General features: G+C 36.4%; 1 protein-coding gene across 2 annotated transcripts in view; it reads left to right on the forward strand.

The window, feature by feature from the left end:
• The window catches only part of Nell1 (neural EGFL like 1), an 801,023-nt gene that overhangs the window by 764,023 nt on the left and 10,384 nt on the right, over positions 1-26,616 (forward strand). For both annotated transcript variants that reach the window (XM_048788493.1, XM_048788492.1), the window contains one exon: positions 22,649-22,842. In XM_048788493.1, the coding sequence (XP_048644450.1) occupies positions 22,649-22,842 (194 nt within the window). The remainder of the gene's footprint in view (positions 1-22,648; positions 22,843-26,616) is intronic.

Raw genomic sequence — 26,616 nt, forward strand, 5'->3', positions numbered from 1 at the left:
TAGAAGAAGATCTTAGAAGATGGAAAAATATACCCTGTTCATGGATAGGCAGAACTAACATCATCAAAATGGCGATATTACCAAAAGTTCTCTATAGGTTTAATGCAATGCCAATCAAAATCCCAACGGCATTTCTTGTAGAAATGGATAAAGCAATCATGAAATTCATATGGAAAAATAAAAGACCCAGAATAGCAAAAGCAATTCTAAGCAGGAAGTGCGAATCAGGCGGTATAGCGATACCAGACTTAAAACTATATTGCAGAGCAATAGTAACAAAAACAGCATGGTACTGGTACCAAAACAGGAGGGTGGACCAATGGTACAGAATAGAGGACACAGAGACTAATCCACAAAGCTACAACTATCTTATATTTGATAAAGGAGCTAAAAGCATGCAATGGAGGGAGGATAGCATCTTCAACAAATGGTGCTGGGAAAACTGGAAATCCATATGCAACAAAATGAAACTGAATCCCCTCCTCTCGCCATGCACAAAAGTTAACTCAAAGTGGATCAAGGAGCTTGATATCAAATCAGAGACTCTGCGTCTGATAGAAGAAAAAGTTGGCTCTGATCTACATATTGTGGGGTAGGGCTCCAAATTCCTTAATAGGACACCCATAGCACAAAAGTTGATAACAAAAATCAACAAATGGGACTTACTTAAAATGATAGCCTTTTTGACTGTCATGCTTGCAACATGACAATGAGCTCCTCCCAGGTTTGGGGGCTTTGCTCGTGCTGTTCTTTCTTGAGCACTCGACACCTGTCTGATGTGATGGCTTTCCCATTATTTACATCTCATATCAACTCTTACTTTATTACAATTTCATTGTAATATATTCTAAGCATTTTTAATTTTCAAATTTGCTGTACATTAAAATGTGTCTACTTTTCTCTTTCGATATGTATACAAGTTCTTTGGGGGCAGAGACCATATCTGTCTTCTACCAGAACACTTCTAGTGGTTAGAATAATGTAGACAAATACTAGGTGTTCCATGCAGCTATATCAAATTATTGAAGGAACAGACATTCAAGACCCTATCAAGCCAGATTTATTTTCTGTTTGGCTTGACATTGTCCTTAAAATTGTGGTGCATGACACAAGTTGTTACATATCACAAAGCCATAGGAGTCTTTTGTTTCAGAAAAAAAAAATCAATCATCATTCCTGCACTGCATTCAACCTCTGGGAATGTACATATAAGAAACTTAAGATATCTGTTCTTGTTAGATTTGTGAGCTGAAATATACTGAATCTTAATAACACAGTGTTGTGGCACTGAAAATTAGCACATCAGAATGGGCTCTAAATAACATCTACTATTAACGCTTACATTTAAAAGAAATAGAAACAACTGAAGTAACTATAAATAAGAAGAGTGATTTTTGCATCATGTATTCAGATATGCTTTCTACCCAGAAAATGGCAGGATGCCACGTTAGATTGTAAAAATGTGGCCATTCAGGCTTTTAGAAGAGTCTTGTGTCACTCCATGCCATTCGTTATGGCTTAGATCTGAGATGTCCCCTGAAAGCTCAGGTATGAGACAATGAAAGAAGGTTCAGAGGTGAAATTATGGGGTTATGAAATCCTCAACCCAATCAGTGAATTAATCCCCTGAGAGGGATAAACTGGTAACTGTTGCCAAGTAAGATGTGGCTAGAGGAGATGGGTCATTGTGGGGTGTGCCTCTGGGGTATATATTTTGTGCTTATTGAGCAGAGCTCTCTCCTTCTTTCTCTCTCTGCTTCCTGGTATGTTTTGAGCTGCTTCTCTCTACCACATTCTTCTGCCATGAAGTCCTACTTCATCCCAATCCCTGAGGAATGGAGTTGACCGTCGATGGACTGAGACCTCTGAAACCATGAGCCCCCAAATAAAACTTTCCTCCTCTAAAATTGTTCTTACTGAGTCTTTTGGCCACAGTAATGAAAAAGCTGACTAGAACGCCATTTTTTTTTTTTTTGGTCAAATGAGGATAATAGCACCTGTTCTATTGATTTCACCAGTTACTGTAAGCATTGAATATTATTGACATCATAAGAACAAAACTCATGCAATATTTATTGGGTTATGAGCAAAACTGTTTAACATTTGCTTCTTTCTCCTGAAGTAGATTATATGATTGAAGAAATGACTGGTCCCAGGTGTTGTAGAAACAAACAAGATGAACAATATTGAGAAGTTTGTCAGATAAAATCTCTCTGTGTGTATGTGTGTGAGTGTATGTGTCTGTTTCATTTGCTTGTGTATCTATAATGTAAGAAGAGGGGAACACCCAAAAATTTGCAAATTAATATTTGTAGAAGAAGGGGACGGTGGTCTGTTGTTACACCTTGTGTTTTGAGGCAGTCGTGGAAGTTGGTGATACTTGGTTTTGGTATGGAAGTTGGGAGGCATTAATTTTTTTATCTAGACATAGTGATCAGGATCAGTTAGAAATGAGGAGAATTAATAACTGAGCAAAGCCTGTGTAGAGAACATTATTTTACATATTTTGAAAATAAGATTCTGACATCTCTTACTTATATCAGTCTGTCTCCATGATCTTGGTCCTGCATATGAAACTTTACTTCCTCTTTCCATTTAATAGAAACAGAAACATATAAAGCAACTTTTAAAATAAGAAAAGTGATTTTGCATCATGTATTCAGATATGCTTTCATATTCATCCTTTGTGGATGCTTCAGCCAATTCAAGTATTTAGTCTGCTCTCCACAAATCCTGTGCTGTCTTCCTGCTCTTCCTTTGATTCTATGCTTCTTCCTGATTATCCTTACAAGCCTCAAATTTGCTTGTCAAAATCCTGATGAAGTTCTATATCCTGATCCAGCGATTCTCAAAGCTGTTTAACAATAGATCCCAGGTAGCTTTTTAAAAATACCTGTAATGATGCCCTCATACCTGGGCAGATTAAGATTCATTTGATTTGGTGTGGGACTTACACTGAGGTCATTTTTTAAAATACTAAGTGATTAGAAAGAATATTCAATCAATGCACAGAATCATTCTCATAGCTTTTATCTAAGAAATAATAACTTTTAAAAATCCTCCCTCTTTTATGTCCCCGCAGCAATTTATTTGACCCTCTTTTAGAGAATTTACCAGATCAGATTTGTATTCTTAATCATTTTGTATTCCTACAGTAGAGTTGAAGGTTTTTCACATCTATTACAGATTCGTGTTGAGTTAAATCATATGGATCATGCACATATTTAGTTATCAATCAGAACCTTCAGGGCTGGGATTGTGGCTCAGTGGTAGAGCGCTCGCCTAGCGTGGGCGCCACCCGGGTTTGATTCTCAGCACCACATAAAAATAAAGGCATTGTGTTGTGTCCATCTACAAAAAAGATTCTCTCTTTTTCTCTCTCTCTTTCTCTCTCTCTCTCTCTTTAAAAAAAAAGAATCTTTAGATTCCAATAAAATACATTTTATTGATCAAGGTGCACTGGAGGAAGACATAGGCTTATTTTCAAAGGACATAGCATCTCACAGCTTCCTATCATTGCCTTCCCCATAGGACATAGTTGGGTCAAGCATTTTCCCAGTCTGCTATCTGTAGCAGACAGGTCAGCTGCTGCCACTGCTGTCCCCACATAGCAACAAATATTAAATTGTTTATTATGAACAGATAATTAATATTATTAATAATAAATTGTTATTTATTATTAACTACTGTCATCATTAAAAGAGATAATAAATAATAATAACACAACTAGAGAAGGTTCCACTGAAATTTCTTGGGAAGAAAATTATAATAGGTTGATATGTCAGGGTAATTAAAATGGCATAAGGATTTAGGTTTTGTTTGCACTACTCAGAACCTAGTTCTCATAAAAGTAGAGATAAGGGAGTAAAATCTGGAGATACTCCATCTCTACTATCGATGACTACTTACTAAAGTGTAGGGGTCTGTATACTGCACCAGTCATTAGGCCAGGCCCTGGGGAGTTGTGAAGGCTGAGCTTCATGACTTAGGGACACAGTTGAGTAACAATACAGTGTAATGGAGAAGTGTAAGTACATCCAGGCCTAAATTCAAATTTCAACTTGGAGCTGGGCGTGGTGGTGCACACCTGTAAGCCCAGTGACTCAGGAAGCTGAAACAGGAATATTGCAAGTTCAAGGCCAGCCTCAGCAACTTAGCAAGACACTCAGCAACTTAATGAGACCCTATCTCAAAGTAAAAAATAAAATGTGCTGGTTATGTAGCTCAGTGGTAAAGCACCCCTGGGTTAGTTCTCCCATTACATGTCCCTTCCAAAAAACAAAACAAAACAAAACGAAAAAACCTCTCAACTCAGCCACTTTCCAGTTGAGCAGCAGTTGACAAGATATTTAACATCTCTTAGTTTTATTAGTCTTCAATGATTAAAATAATACTTGCAGTAGATTGTTTTCAATATAAGTGTTCTTAGATACAAATATTCTGACACATAGTAGATACAATTTGTTAACCTTTAGTATCTCTAACCTACCAAATGAAAACAATACTGATACTAATATGAGATCATTTATTGAGATCTTACTTTGTGCTGAACAATTTACAAAAGTGCCAACCTCCCAAGTAGCTGTGGAGTATTTGTGAAGATTAAATAAGCTAGCATAGGAGAAAAGCACTTGGTACTTATGTTTTAAGTGCTCAATAAATGTTAGTCATGATCATTAACTGGGCACCAATACTGTGTCAGTCACTAGGCTGGGCAATTACATGTGTTGTTAAATTTAGTATCACAACCACCAGAGGAGGGAAGCTCTCTTACTATCATCATTTTTTTAAGGTGGGGAAAATAAAAACCCAAAGATTAAGATAAATCATCCCAATTTACATAGCTGATAAATGGTTCACAGCAGCTATAATCCAGGAGTGTTTTATCCTAAACCTTCCATCCTTAATATGTCTGTGCTATAATGCTTTCTGGAAGGAAGGGGACCCTGAGCCCACAGGTAGAGGAAATGCATGCCAGAGCAGCAGCTGATGGTCAATTGGACAAGGCAAAGGAAACGAGAAAATGAGTGAGGTCCAGAAGAAGAGTTGCAATCATCTATCTGAAACATGAGCATTGGGGACTTAGTTTACCCAGTGGATTATGTTTTGGGGCCTTTTTGCTGGGACATGGGTGGAATGACAAGATGACACATTCTTGACAATTAGTCTGATAGCACCTCAGCCCTGATCACAATATCACCGGATGTCCACTGATGTCATTACCTTCTCTTCATTTCTGATGATGTGAATACAGAGTAGAAAAGGAATAGGTATGGTACAGAGAGTAAAAAAGAGGTGGTAGATAGATTTTTAACTAATATCTATTTTTTTATTCATTTATTGATCCTTCACTTTTAAAGATAATTAGTTGAGCATATATAAAGAATATATATGCAATTAATTATTATAAAATTAAATTGAAGATAAATTACTTGAAAAATAAGGACATAAACTAGTCATGAGAGGTAACTAAAATGTTTATGACTATATGGCAGCCAGATCAGGATTAATACAAATTATTCTAATGTGAAAGAAGGTTGCACAGGACCAAAAGACTCTTTTTCCTTTGTTTCAGGGAACAGATATGCTAGGGTGGGGAAAGAATCTTTGTGAATCAGATTATTTCAAACTAAGATAGTTTAAGAGGCAGAGGCACAGACGCCAATCTTGGAACACTGATGGATTTTTCTCTTTGTCAAACAATAAGACCCACCCAGGAATAAAGTATTCTTGGTTAAACAGAATCCCCTCACCTTCTTTGATAATATTTAGTGGAATATTATTGGATTGTAAATTTATATCTGTTTCCAAAGAGCTTTAGATTTGATTTGTATCCAAGTAATAAATTCCTCATAGTTGAAGGGGCTTCCCAAAGGCAGATGCTACTGGATCCTGAAACTGTTTAAATAGCTTTGTACATTTAACTTGAATCACCATGAAGGGTATGGGGTTTTTTTTTTTTTGAATCAAGACTTTAGTTGCATGGCACAAAATTGTCAAATGTCATTAATAGGTTCAGATAGACAGAAAGATGACCTGTGTATTGAATGAATATGGAAAGGGACCAGTGTCATCAGTTCATGGGATGGAGAGTTTAAGAGTATTTTCCGGGCTGGGGATGTGGCTGAAGCGGTAGCGCGCTCTCCTGGCATGTGTGCGGCCTGGGTTCGATCCTCAGCACCACATAAAAACAAAGATGTTGTGTCTGCTGAAAAACTAAAAAATAAATATTAAAAAAACTCTCTCTCTCTCTCTCTCTCTCTCTCTGAAAAAAAAAAAAGAGTATTCTCCAACATTGAATGGAAGTGATTCACTGTACCCCAGAAAAGGCCTTACAGTGGGCACAGAGTTGCATATAACCAATTAGTTGAGAAGTGGGTCCCTCAGGCCCTCCAGAAGTTTGCTCCCTTTCAAGTCCAGTCAGATGTAGGTAAGCCTGGACTTGTTCAGTATGAAGGACAGACTATATTTTGGAGACTTCTCTGGGAAGACAATTGCACTTCCTGATTTTTGTGATAGATACTTCACCCAATGATGTGGGAACAGATGCATGGTTCCTATATGTGGTTTTCCACTTGAACTTTGGAACCAGATGCTCCTGGGAGTTATTTTAGCAAGACCTCAGGCTAATTACTGTGTCTATCCCTTGAGCCAACCACAACCCTATTGAGTACATTTCCAATGACAGCCTCTCTTTGTTTAAACTCTTTCTTCCTATAAACAGTGATTAGCCAGGGATCAGAAAAACAAGACAGCATAGTATAAGGGGAGCCAGGGACCTCAACTGTAGTCTAGGTGAAGATCATATGGATAATAATTAAAGCAAAGGAGAATTAGAAAACTACTAAAAATTCTTCATGAATATTGGGTTAATTCTATAAATTTTATATCCATAAAAATAGTCCAAAGTAGTCTTAGCATTAAGGTAGGTGGTATGGAAGATGCAGAAAATGTATTGCTTAGGGAGTACTCCAAGTTGAAACTACAAGTTGAAAATAGAAATCAACATAAATGAAACAACCAATAGCTTTCTGATATAGGTCATAAATAACTGCAAATAACAATAAAATACACAGGTAAGAATTTGACAGAATTAAAGAGCAGTCATACCAGACTGTATATAAACCATTGGACTTTAAGGATGGAAGGGTTTCGATATTTCATAAGTATAATAATACAAATAAGTATTAATAATATCTAAGTTTAAGTCATTGTTTTATGTTCTGGGTACTTTTAAGAGCTTTATATTTCTTGTTATCCTCAAAACAATTCTCTTGGGGGCAAACTTTATAATCTCCATTTAATAAATACAGAAAATGAGCCTTTGCTGATGCATCATGAATGTCCCAAATTTATTTGGCCTTAAAAACCTTATCTCTTGAGACAATTTTTGGATTTGGCACTATGTAGAAATGTACTAATTGAAAACTCAGTAATTAATATACCCTACTCTAGGAATTTCTAGAAAGCCTTATTTGTTCAGTGTCATTGAATGATGAGCTGCTTCTGAAGAGGTTTTCTTTTCTGTTTTGCAGCAAACTACAAACATGTATCCAGCATACTACTTTTCCCTACATATTAGATGTTTTAATATTATTTTCACCTTTTTATGAGGAAATAATTTTAATCCATGTCTATTTTTTTCTGTTTCTTTTGTAATAAGGTCATTAAAATATAAATAACTCAATGATTACATATTGAGTGATGTTGTAGTGGCTTATTGGGATATAACTGACTTGTCCCTAAGCTAAATGGTCCCAGTCATAATATTTTTGACAAACATATTTTTATTTTGCATGGATACTTGGTCTCCTTTCCATGTTATCAGGCTAATCTCTTCTCTTACATTGAAAAATTTTCTCTCCTTTCCAGTATAGTAAACTGAGACTTGATAATGTTCTGTCTCAGATTACAACCTGTCAGAAGCAGTCCCTAGGATCCAGATGCAAATTTAGATATAAAAGGAATGTGTGATGCAATATTTCAGAGGCTCCAGTTGACAATTTTGCATTGTGTTATAGGCCCAGTGGTAATTCAGAGAAAAGGAAGAACTGCAGGGGGAGCTTTGAGGAAGGCTTTATTGGAGAGGGGGAATCTGCACTGATCATGCAGGAGGACAAGAGTTGGATAATGCACAGGAACGAGACTGATACTTTTCCCCAAAAATGTGCTTTGCTATGTGGATATGCTTTTCTTTAGATCTTGTTTCGCATGATGAATGTGGAATTTTTAGAAAACAAGCAACAATAGACACACTTTATTTATTTATTTATTGCCATAGGATCTTGAAGTTTATATCGTGCAACTCTTATTTATAAGCCTTTAAAGTTAGACTCATTGTGACTTTTTATTGTATTTTTATTGCTGCATATTAATTATACAGGATAGTGGATTTCATTGTGGAATATTTGTGCATGCATATAACATAATTTGGTCAATGTTACTCCCCAGTATATCTCCCTTTACCTTCCCTTCCTCTTCTCCTCCCTCAATTCTAATTGTCTCTCTTCTATTTTCATGAGATCTCTCTCTCTCTCTCTCTCTCTCTCTCTCTCTCTCTCTCTCTCTCTCTCTCTTTCTCATTTCATTTACTCCCCTACCTCTACCATGAGGGAAAACACACAACACTTATCTTCCTGAGTCAGGGTTGTTTCCCTTAACACTGTACCCTCCAACTCTATCTATTTTCCTGCAAATGGCATAATTTCATTATTCTTTATGCCTGAATAAAATTCCATTATGTATATATACCAAAATTTTCTTTATCCATCTCTATTGACATACACCAAGGTTAATTCCACAATGTCACTTTTGTGAATTGTGCTGCTATAAACATGGGAATGAATGGCTCTCTAAAGTTTGCTGACTTTATTTCTTTGGGATTAATACCTAGGAGTGGTACAGCTAGATAAGATGTAGTTCCATTAGTTTTTTGAGGAACATCCATACTAATTTTTACAGCGGCTCTATTCATCTATATTCCCACAAACAGTGTGTAAGAGTTTCTTTCCCCCCTCATCCTGGCAAGCATGTATTGTTATTTGTATTCTTGATGATTGCCATTCTGACTGGAGTAGGATGGAATCTCATTGTAAATTTAATTTTCATTTCCCTGACAGCTAAATATGTTGAACATTTTTTCCATGTAATTGTTGGCCATTTGTACTTTTTTTTTCTGAGAAGTGCCCATTTAATTCATTTGCCAATTTATTGAAGTATGTGTGTGTGTGTGTGTTGAGTACTTTATGTATTCTAGATATTAATCCTCTATTGAAAAAAAAAATAGCTGGCAAAGATTTTCTCCCCTCCTGTCATCTTATTCTTTATGCGGTTAATTATTTCCTTTGTTCTCCAGAAGCTTTTTCATTTAATGCCACACTTTTAAGTGGCTCCTTTTTCCTTCTTCTGTCTACAGTGTGACAATGGAATAAGTGGGCATTTCTAAGAAATATGGCTTCTTAAAATCATCTTATTTCCTGTGAATACAGTGCTCCATGTAGCTTAGGGCCTTGGTTCTAGGACTGTGAGGCTTAAATAAGTACTACCTAATTTTCACCAGAGAACTTGCTAGAAAGCCATATTTTCTATTTCACTGCAGACCTACTGAATCTTCAACTGGGGGCAGGGGCAGGACCCAGTGATTAGTGTTTTAATGAGCCCCCTTTGGTTAATTCTGATGTTTACGCAGGTCTGAAAACCACTGCCTCAGAGGTTTCATTGAAATCCTTGGAAGTACCTATGAATGCTCTGAAACCCGTGTGTTTGTGTGCCTCCATCCTTTGGGGGAAGTGGAATGCTATCTTTTCCTGGGATCTTAGAATGATGCTGACCCTCAGCAACATAAGAACCACTATTAAAATAACAAGATCCAGCCTCTATCTTCCCAGTCGCCATTCTGATTTAACTTCTCAGCACTTTCTGCCTGGGGACTTATAATTCAGTCTCCAGTGTATTCACTGGCCTTCTTCTCTCAATTTCTGAGTTGTTCCTTGGTATTGAAATCCATGTAGTTGTCAGCTTCCTGCCTCTTGAGGCTCAGTTTGAGCAATTGTTTCATTATAGAAATTTCTGGCTTGGATGTATTAGAGACAAAGATCCTGTCTAAGCTGCTATTCAGAGATCAGCATCTACAACTTCTTCGAGATGAATATTGAATTGTTTGTTCTAGTCTGAGGTTACTCATGCTGCTGTGAGATATTTACCTGTGGGTTTATGAGCAGAGAATTTTAAACTGTAGTACTCAAATCAAATAAACTTCTGCTGGCATAAATCACCAATCACTTACTCACCGCGCATTTATTGAGTGAGCCTGGTCTGTGCAGATTCCCATGCTAAGTCTTAGGCATATGGAGAGGAATAAGACACAGTCTTTGCAGACCGGAAGAGGGAGAAAGTAGGTGGGCAGAGGTTGGGGAGATTATGTCATGGTTCAGCTAGACACATAATAGATAAAATAGGAGGCTTTGAGGAAATGTGGCTAGCTCTTGGCTTTGGGGCATTTGCGGGTGGTAATGTATATAGGAATCTTTTACAGACAATGTGTTTTCACTGGAACAATAAAAAGAATGAGAAGGAATGTTTCCAGGCAAAATACATATTAAGAGAAATATTGCCGAGAGTGACTGCAGTCTGGCTGGAGATGAAGTCACAAAAGGGATCTAATTGTGTTCAAACACAGTTGTTATGATCTGTCTGATAAGATGTCCAATGTAGAAAAAGGATCTGGTATACAGATTTGTTAAAGGTGGGGAATGATGGGTTCAGAGATAGAAATGGAGGCCAGATTATGAAGGCTATTGTGTTCCAAGCTGAGTTTTTAATGCTATTTTATATGTGTTTCTCGGTGTTGTAAAAATATTTGTGTGAAAATTTTATAGAAATAGCTGTTTTAATATAAAACATAGCTCTAACAATATAGAAGTACTTCCCACAAAATTTCAGATCCTCTATCATGAGTTTTTCAGTGTGGCTTTCTGCACCTGGGCCATTTCACTGCTACTTTTCCTTTTGCTTACAATGTCTTTCTTATGAAAAAATAAAGCCCTCAGATGCAGTCACCTATTGAACATGGTCATTATCCTACTGAGTGTTAGATTTTGTACTAGGATTATTACAACCACCATTCAAGTTTAGTATGAGTTTCCACTTTAGAGGTAAATGGTATAACAAAGTGGTCTGAATTTTCTCATTGCCACATAATAATAATTTCCCAGCTGAGAACTTAGGAAAATGACTTACTAAATCAATTTGCCTAGGGATATACATGAGTAAGGTATGTATTCAAATATAAGTTTCTACCAATTCTTCAATCTATAATCTTAGAAAATCTGAACTGGTTCATTTTTCTGCTAAAAAGTAATGTGAAGATAAGAGTGATATGATCAGAATATCAATCTAGCTGCTCTTTGAAGAAGAGAATAGCCAGAGAAAACAGTAAGATGTTATTTTAATGGTCCTGGAAGGACAAATGTTCAAGAATGAGTTAAATATCTTTATGGGATAAATGGTGAGGATTTTATCTGCTGAATTAATTGTAATGCCTTTAGGATAGGGACCTTGACTTCATCATTTAATTACTGCCATATATATATATATATATATATATATATATATATATATATATATATATAAATTACCAGTCAATATTTAGAGAATCTGTGTGTTGGGTGAAGTGTTGGAGATTTACTTTTTGTTCTTTGCATAATGTTCTTGTATTTGCTTTCTACAGAAGTGGGAACTAGACATTGTGCCATTAGAGGGGATAAGCCTGACTTGAAATTGGCACATTGACCTTTATGTTCGGTATCAGGAACTTACTAATTGCATGGGCCTCAGCTGCAGGTGAGGCAATACAGGGCCTCCCCCTGTATTGCTTATTCTTATACCTGTTTTACTGGGGTCCAAGTAGAGCTGAAAATCTTGTGCTACATCCAAGGGTATATAAATACAGGAGAGAAATCTTCCTAATAGTTTGAGGGAAAAATTATTTCTATGAATACAATCCAACTTAAATATTGACTAGAAGGCACACCTATTTTAAAAAAAGAAAACTTAAACTTCAATTAAATTTTATACTCATGTTATTCCCTTATGTGTGTCTAGGACTCCTAGAGGTGAGAATTGCCTCTTTTCTACCATGGAGATTACCTTGGATAGAAATGTTTGAGAAGCAATGATTATTTAATTGACCCTCAGTTTAGTTGTGTGTTAAGTGAAGATGATGGTGATGTTGACATCCTAAGTTTCTTGGAAGGAAAAACTAGGATGACTTTTAAAGTATTTTGAAAATTCTATTTAGTATGTATGAGTTTAGTAAATGATTGTTATACATAATAAAAAGAGAAATGTCTACTTCATAAAGATGTGTTAATTTTTAACTCAATAAAAGTACCTGGTATAGGCAGGATATCAAAGTACCTGCAAATCCTGCCCTCCCCCCACCCCGTGATACAACCTTGCATTGTAAGAATAGGAATTTTGTCGGTTTTATTTGTTATCATATCTCTGGTGCCTACAAGTAGTGTTTGGCATATCATATATGCTCAATAAATATTGACTGACAAATGAATTAACTCAGAAACTCTCAGAGTATTTGGTTTTGTTACTAATGGAGACACTGTCCTCTGTCCACAACTTACCCTGATGAGCTGGGCTGTACCTTATGTGAAAGGCAAGATTCCTTTTGTTTATATGTTAGCAGCCTGAGTGGAATTAAAGATGCTGGCAGTAGTAAAGATAAACAAAGTGATATTGTAGATAAACAAAGCTGGACACTAGTTAAAGTGGTACGAGCGTATTTTAATTAGTAATAAACTACTGCAGTAGTGAAGAGGGCACTGTGTAAACTTCAGAGTATGCAGAAGGTGACTGAATGATTTAAAGAGAGAATAAGAGTCAGGGAAGTGGAATTTGCAAAAAAAAAAAAAAACTGGAAGAAGGAGGGCATTAAATCCTATTTGGGTTTGTTAATTGGCATCTACAGAAGCTGGACTCCTACTTCCTCAAAGACAATGAGAGACAAGATGACAAGATGTTGGCTAGAACAAACAATAAATTCTGATGGTCTTGAGTTTTCCCAGGCAGGTATTTAAGGGATTTTGAGTTGTCATCCTAGGGATGTGGCCTTGAGCTGTTAGAATTAGTCCAATGTTTGTTCAAGTCTTTTTTTTTTAAATGGGGTTTGGTTGGGTCGGGTAGACAGAATCATTTATTTAAGTCTGCTTAGAGGAGTCTGAAACATTATTTGGTCAAGGATGGAATCTTTGTCTGTGGCTTTGTTTACTTTTCCTTGAAACAAACTTGGTTTGGGCCCATATGTTTTTACCTTTCCTTACTGTCACAAACACAGAAAAAGATGTTCAAAATAAAGAGAACTTGTCTCCCACAAGTCTAGAGCAGAGTGGGCTCAAGTGTCCTATTCTGGGCATCTTTTTTTCCTTTTCCCCTGCAGAATCTTTCTAGATCTTCCCAGAAGTAGATCTCTTCAAGACCCCTTTCAAAATATTAGGCAGCCCAAGCTGTTTTGACCAAATTGGTTGATTAGAGTTCTACAGGAAAAGAGATATGAATAGAGGTAACAAACAGATCAAAGAGATGAAATTCTCTAAGGAAAGACAACAGGAGATAGCTTCTTAGTCTTCTCAGCAGACAGTGCCCCTCTTGGCATGGCTGTCTGAATTATTGTCCTTGATCAATGCCCTAAATGTTCCACTAGGGTAAAGTTTGGGGGAGAGCCCTGACTAACTCCCAAGAAGCTAGGGACCACAATAAGCAGAGTGGTAAAAGGAGACAGCTAGGCATGGAAGTGGTGAATTTCAGCTGCTGTCATCTAAATCTGTTATTTAGATTGAGACCTGGTGTTAGAATTGCACCACTGACAATGTTTTCTGCCCTTTGCCTTCTGTGTATATTGCAGGACTTTTCTTGTAGTAAATAAAATTACTTAGTAGCCTCTTTGAGACCTTTCAATGGCACATAAGGGAGAAGAAATAATTTCTCCTCTGACAACTTGCTTGAAAGAATGATTTGTCAAAGTAAGGAAGCTGGCTTTGGATTACATCCTGGCTGGGTTCCCCCATGCATATTTGTTACCAAAGATTACCTTGTCAAAGCTTCAAGTGGACAGGAAAACAATGCTTCTCCTTTTTTATTTAGCACTTGATTGCAAATACTCAGTAAGGGACATCAGAGATAGTTCAGTAAATATTGAATATCCAAGAAAACTATTTAATTCTAACAAATTTTCATTTTTATTTATTTTTTTTTGTCCAAAGCTTTTGTCCAAGTGAAGCTTGTCTAGAAGCTTTACTTCTATCTTGTTCTTCATCTATCACTCTACTCATGTTCTAACCCTGGAATTACAAGCTGAGCCCTACAGAGGTGAAAAGTAATCATATGAAGTTGGAAAAGGACAAGATCTTAGGAAATCTTTAATGCAACTCCTATATTTGCCAGAAAGAAAACAAGCCACCAAAGAAAGGCAAGGGCTTCTTTCTATCATAACTCAGAAAAATTCAAATTTATCAAAAGTTTATGCATTTCTTAGTAGGTGAAAGACACTAGAAAAGCTACTATGACAGACACAAGGAGAAATAAGACCAGAATTTTACAAATCTGAAAAGATAAAGAAGATAGAAAAGAATATTCAGAGCTAAGTGTTCACAGTAATATAAAGGAGATATAAGCAATGTAAAGTCAAGGTGCAGAAAGGAGTAATTCTTTCCAGCAAAGAATGAAATTTTGTTAAAGAGTCTAAACAAAATAGCAACTGTAATAGTAGAACATGCATGGGCAGGTATTACGCATTCAGTAGACTGCAGCTATAATACATCCCACCTTTCTACTCATAAGCAGATATATAAAACATATAAATCTAAGATGGTTGTCATCAATACTTGAAGAAGCTTCTGTGCACAGTAAAATTCTCCTTAGGTAGCAAGTATTTCAATATTTATAGATTTTCTATTTATCCTCTCCACTGGTCAGAATTGTATTGATTTTAAGCAGATTTAATCACTAGGTACAGAAGTATGATTTTTTACAGCAGAAAGTAAACCAAGGTGGTTAATTTAGAAGGCTGCTTCGCCCTCATTCTGCTCTTGTTTTCCTACCTGGAAGGAACTGTTTTCTCCTTCAGCAGTAAAAGAAACACAAATTTGTGTGTCCTGTAAATAAAATGTAGTCAGTGACCAAGGCAAGTTTATGGAGTGTTAGAAAATTAAGTCCTTTCAACATTATTCTTTTAACCTGATGTTATAGCTTGGATATGAGGTACTCCCCCCATCCCCCCAAAAATAATCTCATGAGTTAGACAAAGCACAAATATTCTGAGGTAAAATGATTAGATTATGATTAACTTCACCAGTGGATTAATTCATTGAATGGAATAATAATTTTAATGGAGTACTGAGTGGTAACTGTAGGTAGATACAGCATGGCTAGAGAAAATAGGTCTCTGGGAGCATGCCATTGGGGATTATATCTTGTCTCTGATCCCTTGCTCCCACATGTCATGAGCTCACCTTTCCACCATAATGTTCTACCTCATCTTAGACCCCAAACCTGGCCAACCATGAACAGCAACTGTGAACCCAAAATAACCTTTTTATCTTCTAACTTGTTCTCGTTAGGTATTTTGGTCACAGCAACAAAAGCTGAATGACATACTTTAACATCCGATTTATAGATCAAATCTCAGAGAACTTTGAGTATTAATATTTCTAGATTTTGCTGGCCAATGTGCTGATCAAAACCATGTGAATTTGTGTGAGAATTCATAATTTGTGTGGAAATTCTTGGCAAACAGAGGGTGGTATGGGCTGGCTGCATAATAAGAAATCAGAATTGGGGTTCAGGTTTGAGTTATCCTCGAGATGAGAGAGTGGAGTTCATGGGAGAAAAAAAATATAGAAAAATGAGAGTGGGAGAAAAAAATAGAAACAATAGGAAAAGCAATAATAATGGCAGTTAAAGCTAATCTTTTTTTTGAAGAATTATTGTATAATACCTTTTTATTGTATCTGTCCAAATTAAAAGAATGGGTGTGTGTGTGTGTGTGTGTGTGTGTGTGTGTGTGTGAGTACCTACAAGTTTATTTAATTTTGGTCATGCTAGGGATTGAAGCTATGGCCTTTTGCACACAAGGCAAGCATTTCCTATTAAGCTTCAACCCCTGCCCATGGAGTATATTTTTATCTACATTTTTCAAATGATGAAACTAAAGGTCAGAGATATTAGGCAGATTTCCCAAAGATATAAAGCTAATACATTTCATATTTTGGACCAAAACATAGTTGATTTACATGTCCCTATGTGCATGGAACTTTCTTGACTTGAATATTGAAAGTCACCTGTCACAGAAACCACCTCAGTCACAGACTGGGGCTGTATGCCACATTAACTAGTGTCAACAGCTGCTGGATTCCAAAGCTTCAGCTTTTACTTGATGTGCAATACTGCTCAACTGAGGAGAAAAAGAAATAAAGGATTAAAGATGGAAACTTAGAAAATATTAATAGTTTAAAAATGGGAGATCAAAAATTCCATACTTATAGGAATATGTTGTTTTTTTCTCCATTTTTATCTCCAGTCCTTAGTAGTATGTCTGATACAAAATATATGATCAATAAATATATGGAGATTTTTAGTAAAATTATTGATGACCACTAGTGACTAGGTGAATTAGTAGGTAAGAAGGTGAAAAGGAAATAGTATATCCCAGAACAGTGGAGGAGAGAGCTCTTAGATTGAGATAATCAGTAACAACGTTCGTTTTGTTATTTGTTAGGCAAGGGTGATAGTTGCGTGAACTCTTGGTCATGAGAAACTTTAGAATGTAAGCTTTAAAGACAGTGTCACATGGAAGCTTGCACATATTCAGGAGGAGTAGAGATGAATGAATGAACTCAGCTGCTAGTTGTAGGTACCAGGACATAAGATCTGGAGCCAGACCAGATGCAAAACCAGTGAGTCCAAAGAGTATCTTTCCTCCTTTATTTAAAAAGAGATCTGCTAAGTTAAAGGGGGGAGATTCACTGCAGAACATCAAAACTGTATACTGAACAATAAGAGGAATGCCATAGTAAAGGGTGTCATTCTGACTCAAGAATTTTTGGGAGCTGGATTTGAAACTAAAGATTTAATGCTGGAGGCACATTGGAAACTCTTCCTATGTGATATATAACAGCATTTCAAAAAGATGAAGCTATACCTCACTTTTCTTTCATTCTTTGCTTTTTGAAACTGAATCATATTCTATTAAAGTGAGATGATCTGAGCCCCTCAATGTGCTGGTGGAACTCTTCTGATATGTCCTAAGTGTGTCAACCTTATTTACAATAGTCTGTGCTCTCAGAGAAATATCCTAAGTATGGTATGACCAACACAGCAGAGCGAGGCTATGGATTCCTATTTTAGTTCTAAAAATTACCGTGCAGCTTAATATTTCTTAAGCCTTTTATTTTGCAAATAACATTACACTTAAGGTTTCTCTACTTGTTTATTTCACTTACTTTGTTGATGTGTAGTGTATATACCTTTTCACATGTTTTTTTTTTCCTCTGCCATTTGAAAAACAGCAATACTGCTTTAGCTATTGGAAAGGCATCTGTGCTCCATGTTGTCTATCACTAATAAACCCCCAAGCTCTGTTCTCATTTCTGAGCCACTAATGTCTACTAATGATTTCAAGTCAGAATGCACACAGCTGGATATTCAAACCCCAGGTTAAATTTTGTTTTCTGACACATCACCTGTTTTGAGTTTGAAAATAAGACTGTGCTGTGAAAGATATTCAAGAAAGAGGAATATGCAGTAATGAAAAAGTTCACTTCTTTGACCTAACTGCTACCAAACCCTTGGGGGAAAAATGTTTCCCTTTATCTCTGAAATCAACCTGTAGAAGTTTCAGTTCCTGAGGCAGGTATAACTACAGTTGCTATGTATGCTACTAAAACTTCTGCAAAGCCATTTTTCTTGAAGGGTAGGAAAATTGTTTGGGGCTAAGTTGGGGCTAGTTTGATTGCCTCTGATATAAACATCTCTGAATTATACTTTCTTACATGCACAAGTAACCTAAGAACCTCAAATCAACGAAGAAAGCAGATTGACTAGGCACAATAGACTTTTTTTTTTCAAAAGCAAAATTGATTACAATAATAACAGCTTTCAGAAACTGTGAAAATGTCAATGCAAGGAAATTAGTTCTAACGCAAGCTAAGCCATGGAATCTTATTGAAAAAAGTCTCATTTGAACATGGGACATTTAAGTACTGAATGTATAATGATAAACACAAGGAACTCACAGGAAGCCATTATTTACAATAAGAAAAAAATCCCATTGTAACGATTATAGATTTGAGTGCAAAATATTTTGCCTGATTTTTGTTTCATTGCCTCTTTGTCATTGGGAGGCCTGTCTGATGATTTGGGTAAGTCTTATGGGTGAATATCTTTGTGTTTGCTCAGCAGAGAACAACAGTTGCAATATGTAAATAGGGCACCTCTTCCTTTTGGATGCCTTGGGATATGTATAATAGATTAAGTTGGCTTTGTGCAGAGCAAACAGGTCTGTATTACCAAGAATATGAATAATGTCAGCTTCCATAATTGCTAACATCTGGCTTTCCATAAATCTGTTAAATTGCATGGAAGCAGAATTAGATTTCTGTGTCATAAGTAAAGCAATTACATGGAACTCCGTAGGCAATATGGTCCTATATTCAACTGTGAAACTCTTTCATTCTGGAGAGGTGAAAGCAAATCCTGCTTTTGCACCCTATGTTTATTATGCATGCTAGGTACATTTGTCTTTATGCTCATTTTTTAAAATTTACAAGAGGAATACACTGCCAATATGTTTGCAACTTTGTAAATGCAAAATAACCAAATATTTGAAAAGCATATTATACTTTGCATTAATTGCTAACTTGGAGATTATTTCAGAGGAGATCATACAGTATAGATCCTTTTGTAGGCACTGGTAGTGGATTGGCTGAAATTGAATGTCCAGAATATTTTTGGAGTGATTTGTTAATGGGTTTTCATCTGCTCATATTCTCAAACATTTGACAGGAAAATGGAGTGCTTTTTTCTGGGAATGGGAGTTGTCTTCCTATCTCAGTGTGTTACTATTTTGCTGTATTATTCTACTTTAAACTAGACCCAAAGAGCTTTCACAGATGAGAACTTAATAACAAAATGATTCCTCTGAAGAGTAGGCTTTGCTTATGCCTTGTGCTCATTGAATATTCTAAAGACCAGATTTCAGTACAGTGGGCTTTATAATAGTACTGATTTGTGAATTTTCTGGATTTGGTTAATTCAGTTAAATGAATATACTGACCATCCACAGTATTTTATGTTGTTGTTATTTTGTCATTATTGTGGCACTGGGAAGAGAAAGAGAAATGAAATGTAGTCCTTGCCCTCAATGATCTCACTGTCTATGGAGATGGACATATTAAATATGTAACTCTTTATTTAGAGTTGACCCTTACTATGGAATTGTGTATAAAGTACATAGAAATCAAAGTCTATATTGGCTGTCTAGCAGAATGAGGGATGGTGATGGTTAATCTGTAAATCTGGCTTTTGAAGACTGTGTAGGATTGAAGCTAACAGAGTAAAGAAAGTACTTCTCAATTAACTTATTCATACCTCACCTCATTCTATAGAGATTATTAAAAAGTAGAGAAAATATATGTTCCAAGACACAAACACAGAAATGGGATGATCTGTTTGTGATCTTCCATTGATATATATAAATACATATACACAGATGTGCAAAAATTGCATATGTTTATGGTATACAACATGATATTTTGAAATAAATATTTATTGTGAAATAGCAAATTTAAGTTAATTTATGCATTGCTTCACATACTTCCTTTTCATTGTGGGAACACAAATTGTACTCTCAGTAATTTTCAAGAATACATTACATTGTTAACCATTAACTGCAGTCACCATGTTGCACAATAGATCTTGAACTTATTTCGCCTAACTAAAAATTTTTATTTGTTGCTTTTGAATAAAAGAAGGAAGGAAAGAAGACAACAATTGAAGTTTTCAGGGTTTACATGAAATGCTGATAACTTGAATTGTCTATTATAAGCACTGGAGAAGTACTGAAAGGTGGTGAGCAGAGGAGTGACACAGACAGCCTGCTTTTTAACTGCCACTGTCCTATGGAAGATATTGAGATCAGAGGCTCTCACCTGGCTGAACAGAGCCCAGATATCTGGATCCTACTTTATATCAATTAAATCTGTTCCTAGGGGTGGTAAGTTAGAGCATTGGTACTTATACAAGTCTACAAATATTTCCACTCTGCCTACAATAAAAAATCAGTATATTAGAATGACAACTGGCTGGAGGGTGAATTGAAGGCTAATGCTAAGTCTCTCAGTAATGAATATGAGGATTGTAACCAACAGCTTGAAGAAACCTGAATTTTATTATTTTATTTCCTACATAATGGCACATCTATCTCTCTCTCTCTATCCATCCATCCTTCTGTCTATCTATAGATGTTCCTAGATATGCAAACTAGGTTATAAATATAATCATAGAAATATAAGGCTGCATATTTGTAATTAAGTTTCTTTCAGCAAAGCTTAGGAGAATAAGAATAATGGAAATGTGTGCATTTAGTGTTGTTCCAAAATAGTATGTGCCTGAATGCTAAGCCATATTCTACCAACTGTTATTGCAATTGGAGCTCAAAAGAGGTTAGTGATTATTGCAAATTAGCGTCATATTAGCAGATGATTATCTGAGAAGGTGGGGCTTGAACTTGGTCTTTAAAGTTTACCTTTATCAAATCAAGAAACCATGTAATTAACCTTATTATATTATCCATATTGTAATGTTCAGGAGACTGTGGATTGGGTAATATACAAGTAGATGATAAAGGAGGATTAGATAGGCTAAATGATGTGTCCTAGGGCTTAGTCTTGTGATGTGTAAGGTGAATTGGACATGGTAAACACTGAATTAAAAGGAAGTGCTTGGTTTCAAACATGAGTCCCCTGATTTCTTCATTCAATGCTAATTTCAGTTGGGAAGAGTTAGAATTGGGGAAGAAGAATGAGGAGATGAGTGAGGCAACTAGAAAGGAGCATCATATGTTAAGTGCATTCAAAATGGAATGGACATGACCAGTGACCCTGAGTGGGGGAGAGGAGAGGGATACCTGACTGTGGTTGATTCAGAATCCAGGCATCATAATTTGGGATCATTTCCATAGTTTTCAAAGACAGAATCACTGTTCATTAACTAGGCCCAGGATACAATCCCTGTTCTAATGTGTGCTAACTGTATGACCAGTTAACCTCTCTGTACCTCAGTTTGCCCTTGTGAAATGAGAATAATTATTTGTCTTATGATCTTATAGTATAATTCATGAAAAAATAACTTGTTGTGGGACTATATATGCACATATAGTTTTATGTTATATGTGTGTATGTATAGACATATATATGTATCGTAATTCTGGTAAAATTGATATTATTCCAGAAACGGCTCTGAACTTTTGTGGAACATACCACTACTGATTTTTTTTTTTTAAGTTCTGTTCCATTATCCTTAACCAAATGCTTATAACTTTACACATAATTGAAGATAAACTTTAGGATGTAGAATAAGTTATTATTGTAATATTCCACCAGTCTACAGGTATCAAGTCCAGCAATTAGTAGTTTATCAATAGTCACCTTGGGTACTTCTGTAACTTCAATGAGTAGAAGTTACTGGGTAATCTATTTTATCTCAAATGAAGGAAGACATTTCTTTTTTTTTCTTAAGTCTTCAAAAGGGGAATCTTCTGCCTTGTGAGGTTATGTATTGACTGCTTGGAAGCAGTACAAGCCAGGGCTGGACAGGTATGTACGTGGCTGAGATGATGTTAGGGTCACTCAAGCTTTAATGGTCAGAATGGACTGACTGGATTTATGTTTTCCTTCAACCTTTGGCTTTCAGTTAAAACAACACCATATATGTATATCTTTTATCAGCATCCATACCATGCCCTACTATAGCTCTGATATTTTTTTAAGGGGAGCACAAGTACAGCTGGCCATTAGAATGAAAGCATTTGATCAGATAAGGCACCTGCTAAGAATTATTCCCACTTCTTTTAGCCTTGACTTCAGGATCTTGGGGCAATCTAATTGGGACAGGTTGCCGTAATTGCTCACTTGTTCCTACTCAGTGGCTTATCTATGCACACATTTTCTAAAAGACTTAGGTCTCCATGGGGTGTATCTACAGCTAATGAATTAACAGTGTTTATGGCCACTGGATAGATGAGTTCTTGAGCATATCCTAAAGGCAGTTCATAGCTGCTACTGGAGATTTTGGTAATTGGAATCAAGCGACTGTAAGTTTGGGTCTCAGACCAGCCACTTCCTAACTGTATGACAGCAGATGCGTAATTTAACTCTAAAAACCTCAGCTCTATTATTTGCAGAATAGGGACAAGAACAGATCCTTCCACAGGGAGCTGCTTTGCAGAGTAAAAGAGATAATACATGTTACCAATCTAGCACAGGTAAATGCTCAATAATTGTAGTTAATGTCATTGCACATTGTTGTTATTTTCTGAGTCTACCTGACTAGATTCTCAAGTTCCATGGTTTATGTTTTGCAGACATTGATGAATGTGCCTTAAGAACTCACACCTGTTGGAATGATTCTGCCTGCATTAACTTGGCAGGGGGCTTTGACTGCCTCTGTCCCTCTGGACCCTCGTGCTCTGGTGATTGCCCCCATGAGGGAGGGCTGAAGCACAATGGACAGGTGTGGACCCTGAAAGAAGACAGGTGTTCTGTCTGTTCCTGCAAGGTGAGGCTGATGTGCTGTAGCAGAATTGTCATTGTTCTCTACCTTCCTCTTCACCTCTGCCTCCTCACAGCTCTCCCACTGGCTGTTGACCTGTGGCTCTCCTGTGGCTCCTGAAAAGGCTTCTCCTGTTCTAATCCACAATACAACTAATGAGGATGCTGAAGGGCAGGCAAATCTCCTGTGAATTGATTGGTCTCTTGGTGAAAAGTGAGGTGTGGAGTTGACAAGAGACTGCACAAAGGGGTAGCAGGGGGCAGGGAAGTCAATGTTGATCTGCTACTGAGAGTCTGCAGGTCCTTTAAGGTTGTTGGGTGAGAGGTTTAAAGAGCACTCCACTTACACTTACAGAAACTTGCTGATTAAAACAACTCTTTGTCTGCAATGATCTTCTGTGTGAACCTGCTCATTTTTGTGGTAACATCAGTCAAAATTCAAGGCTCACAGACTTGCTCCTCGTGGTCAGAGACAGGTGGACTTCCATTCCAACCACATTATAGTGATAGTGCGTGGCCCCTTGGTAATTGATGTCTTCTTTATAATTCTCAGTGCTGGGCTATTTCTTACAGTAAGTTGTTTGGAAGGGAGTTTTAATGCTTATGAAAATAAAATTCTGTCATCATGTGGTTTTTACTTTATGCTTTGCAAAATGGGCCTATTAAAGTGTTTGATTTTCTTGTGCTTTACTTCTTCTTTGTGAATCGCACATATTTATTTTCCTTTGTTATTGTTCTACTGTAGTTCTTGCTTGTATTTCTGTGCCTATTCGGATGAGACTAATTAATCTTGGGCTTTATGGGCATGGTAACTAAGAGAAATTACTTGCTTAGTTGCCTCTTTAAAAGTTAGGTCTCCTGATAAATTCTTACTCTACTCCCTAGACACAGAGCTGGAATGAGTCTTAAGAATGTATCCTTAGATATGTAAGGATATCCTTAGATATCCTTAGAAATGTATCCTTCTACATTTAAGTCTGCCACACCTCAACAGACCTGAGGTGGCCTATGTAGTAGAGCTATATTACCAGGTCTGTACCCTCTAACACTTGTTTCCCCCCTTAAACTTACACTTCATTTCCACACACACAAATTTTTTTCGTAGCATTTATTGAGCATATGCTATATTTCAATCATCCTATAGTTATAAAAATAGCATCCTGTTTTATTCTTTTATCACAACTTTGAAAGATGAAGAAACAGTCTCTAGGGAGTCAAGTAATTGTCGTAAATATGGAATATTTATATAAGAACCTGCGTTCCATTGGCATACCCCAACATTGATAGTTTCTTCCATATTGTCAGATGTCTGTAACACTCTATGATGATACTCACTACTATCTTTTAAACTAAACAGGCAATCTGTCAATCCAATCTATTTGAACTCAAATTGTCAATTCAGCATTATCTTAGCAACTGTTGGGACATTCTTTCAAAAATGTTTTAGTTATTTAGTATAATATTTAGTAATGCAGTGCTAACTCAAAGGACAAAGGATTTCAAGAGGAAGAAAAGCACTTTATGGTTTAATATAGTTGTGAAGGGTAAATGGAAGAAGTTAGAAATAGGGCCCCTGTTCAGCCAGCAAAATGGGGATGAATTTATTTTTTGAGAAAGAATTGTGTTTCCAAAGTTTTTGAGGATGATTACAACCTGAACTGAAGTCCTTTTAAGATTTTCTAGGTCATCAGATCCTGAAATAGGCAAGGGACTTTAGTTGTATATTGACTACTGTGAGAGAGACCAAACTTCTCTTTTAAGTTTTTGTTTCATCTCAGTCCATGATAAAGCAAGGAACCTACCAATCATTAAAAATTTCCCAGGGCTTCATTAATTAACTGTGTTAATAATCCAAGCAGCCTGATTTATTTCATTTCGACTCCTAAAGTATCTCCAAAGTCTTATGAGAATTAGTCTGAAATTGCCACAGGAGATGAGCAATCCTTGTAATCTTATTTTGTTAATAAGATGCACCTCTATTACCACCACCATCTCCCTCTTTTCTGAATAAAGTATTAGGAAGATTTCCTTCCATAAATCTTTCTGTTGCTGTTGTTTCATTTTCTAATTGAATTCATTACCCATTTATAGAGAGCATCATTTTAGGAGCTGATAAAGCACCTCAAATCACTTCTAGAAGTCATCCTTATAAAATGAACTATTTGTGACCCTGCTTTTTGTTTTTAACATTTGCAGTCCAAACTGTCCCATTCCAATTTTACAAGAAATATCTCCAGTACTTAAGTATCCAAATGGACAATTATCGTGGTATCATCTTGGAAGATGTGAAATAAAATCAAGGTTACGGTATAAAGTGTTCTCTTTTCAGTTCTATCCTTGATGCTTTAAATTCAAATTAAAACAAATCATACAGCACAGAATCACATAAGCTAACAAAGGTCAAGGGTCACTATTGAAAGGAGCAGAGTCAGAGTTCTTGTAAAAGGTCATCCCAACCACCTTCTCAGAGTAAATACACCAGGTTAGTTAGTACTGTTTGATACCAATTGGAAGAAAGGCCTTCAAGCACGTCCACAGATAAATGGAGTTCAATGATAAAGCTAGGTCAGTAAAAATGGATTTGAGGTTTTATTTAGATTCTTTGTGTTTCCTTAGTACTTAGTAACAAGATTTTGTGCCCCTTTAGGTCACTTAGTTCATTGGGCACCAGGAGACTGGTTAAACTACTTGGAACCCATGTTCTTTCAGCATTATCTAGATCACAGAAAACCAGGTGAAAAAGTTGTCTCTGGGTTTGGTACATACACCTCCGTTATAGCCCACCTTCTTTTTATAGGTACCCATATGTAGCCTTTCCATTCATAAATTTGTCCAGGGCCTTTGGAAGTCATATTTATATCTATTTCAGTTTCATGGAAAGGTAGCAAGGTCCTAGGTTTATTAGTGCCTATGAAATGCAGCATTTTATTATAACTATTTGTGTTCTTATTGGGGATCATGGAGATGGAGAAGGAAGTGGATATATAATTAAACACCTGTCACTCTGTTAAAGTCTGAGTCATTGCTATGGGAATATAGAAAATGAAAGGTATATTGTGAGAGAATGAAAAAGGAAATAGAGGAAGGCTTCACAGAGAAGATAACCCTGAATAGGATCCTAAAGAGAAATTTAGCTCAGGAGAGAAGTGAATTCCAAACAGAAAAAACCATAACAGTGAACATGCAGAAGCATAAGAATATATGTTATGCTAGATGTAAGAAGAAAATTACGGGATACAGGGCAAAGTATGGGAAGGGAATAGTTGATCATGAGCCTAGAGATAAAGGCTGGAGATGGAGTAGGGCATGAATATGTCATCCTGTAGGCAGCAAAGGATTATGATTGGGATGCCTTGTTATTGGTCTGATTGACAGCATGATAGATGGCCTGAGGAGTTTGAAGCTAACTAGAAAGAACCACTTAGACTGAGATAAAGGTTCAAGAAAGTGAAGGTTAAAATCTGAAAGAGGAACTGACAGGTGAGATCACATGAGAGAAAACACAGAAGTGAAATAATGTGTTTTGATAACTGATTATGTCAGAGACTGAGCTTCTGTTATTATGGCTTCTCTATTTTGGGGGCAAAAAAAATCTTCATAGAGGTTTGAGACTTAGCTTTTTTCCTAGGTGAATAGAATCTATGTACCACTAAGAGAAAGCCAAGGTTTGTAAGTCGGACATTTTTACATTTGATGTTAGCTTCTATTACATCTACTCCTCCATGTACACGTTATATCCACACCTACTACCATAGTAGGCCACTCTGTTTATTATTTCTTT

The sequence above is a fragment of the Marmota marmota genome, unplaced genomic scaffold, assembly GCF_001458135.2.
Source record: "Marmota marmota marmota unplaced genomic scaffold, marMar, whole genome shotgun sequence".
Taxonomy (NCBI): Eukaryota; Metazoa; Chordata; class Mammalia; order Rodentia; family Sciuridae; genus Marmota; species Marmota marmota.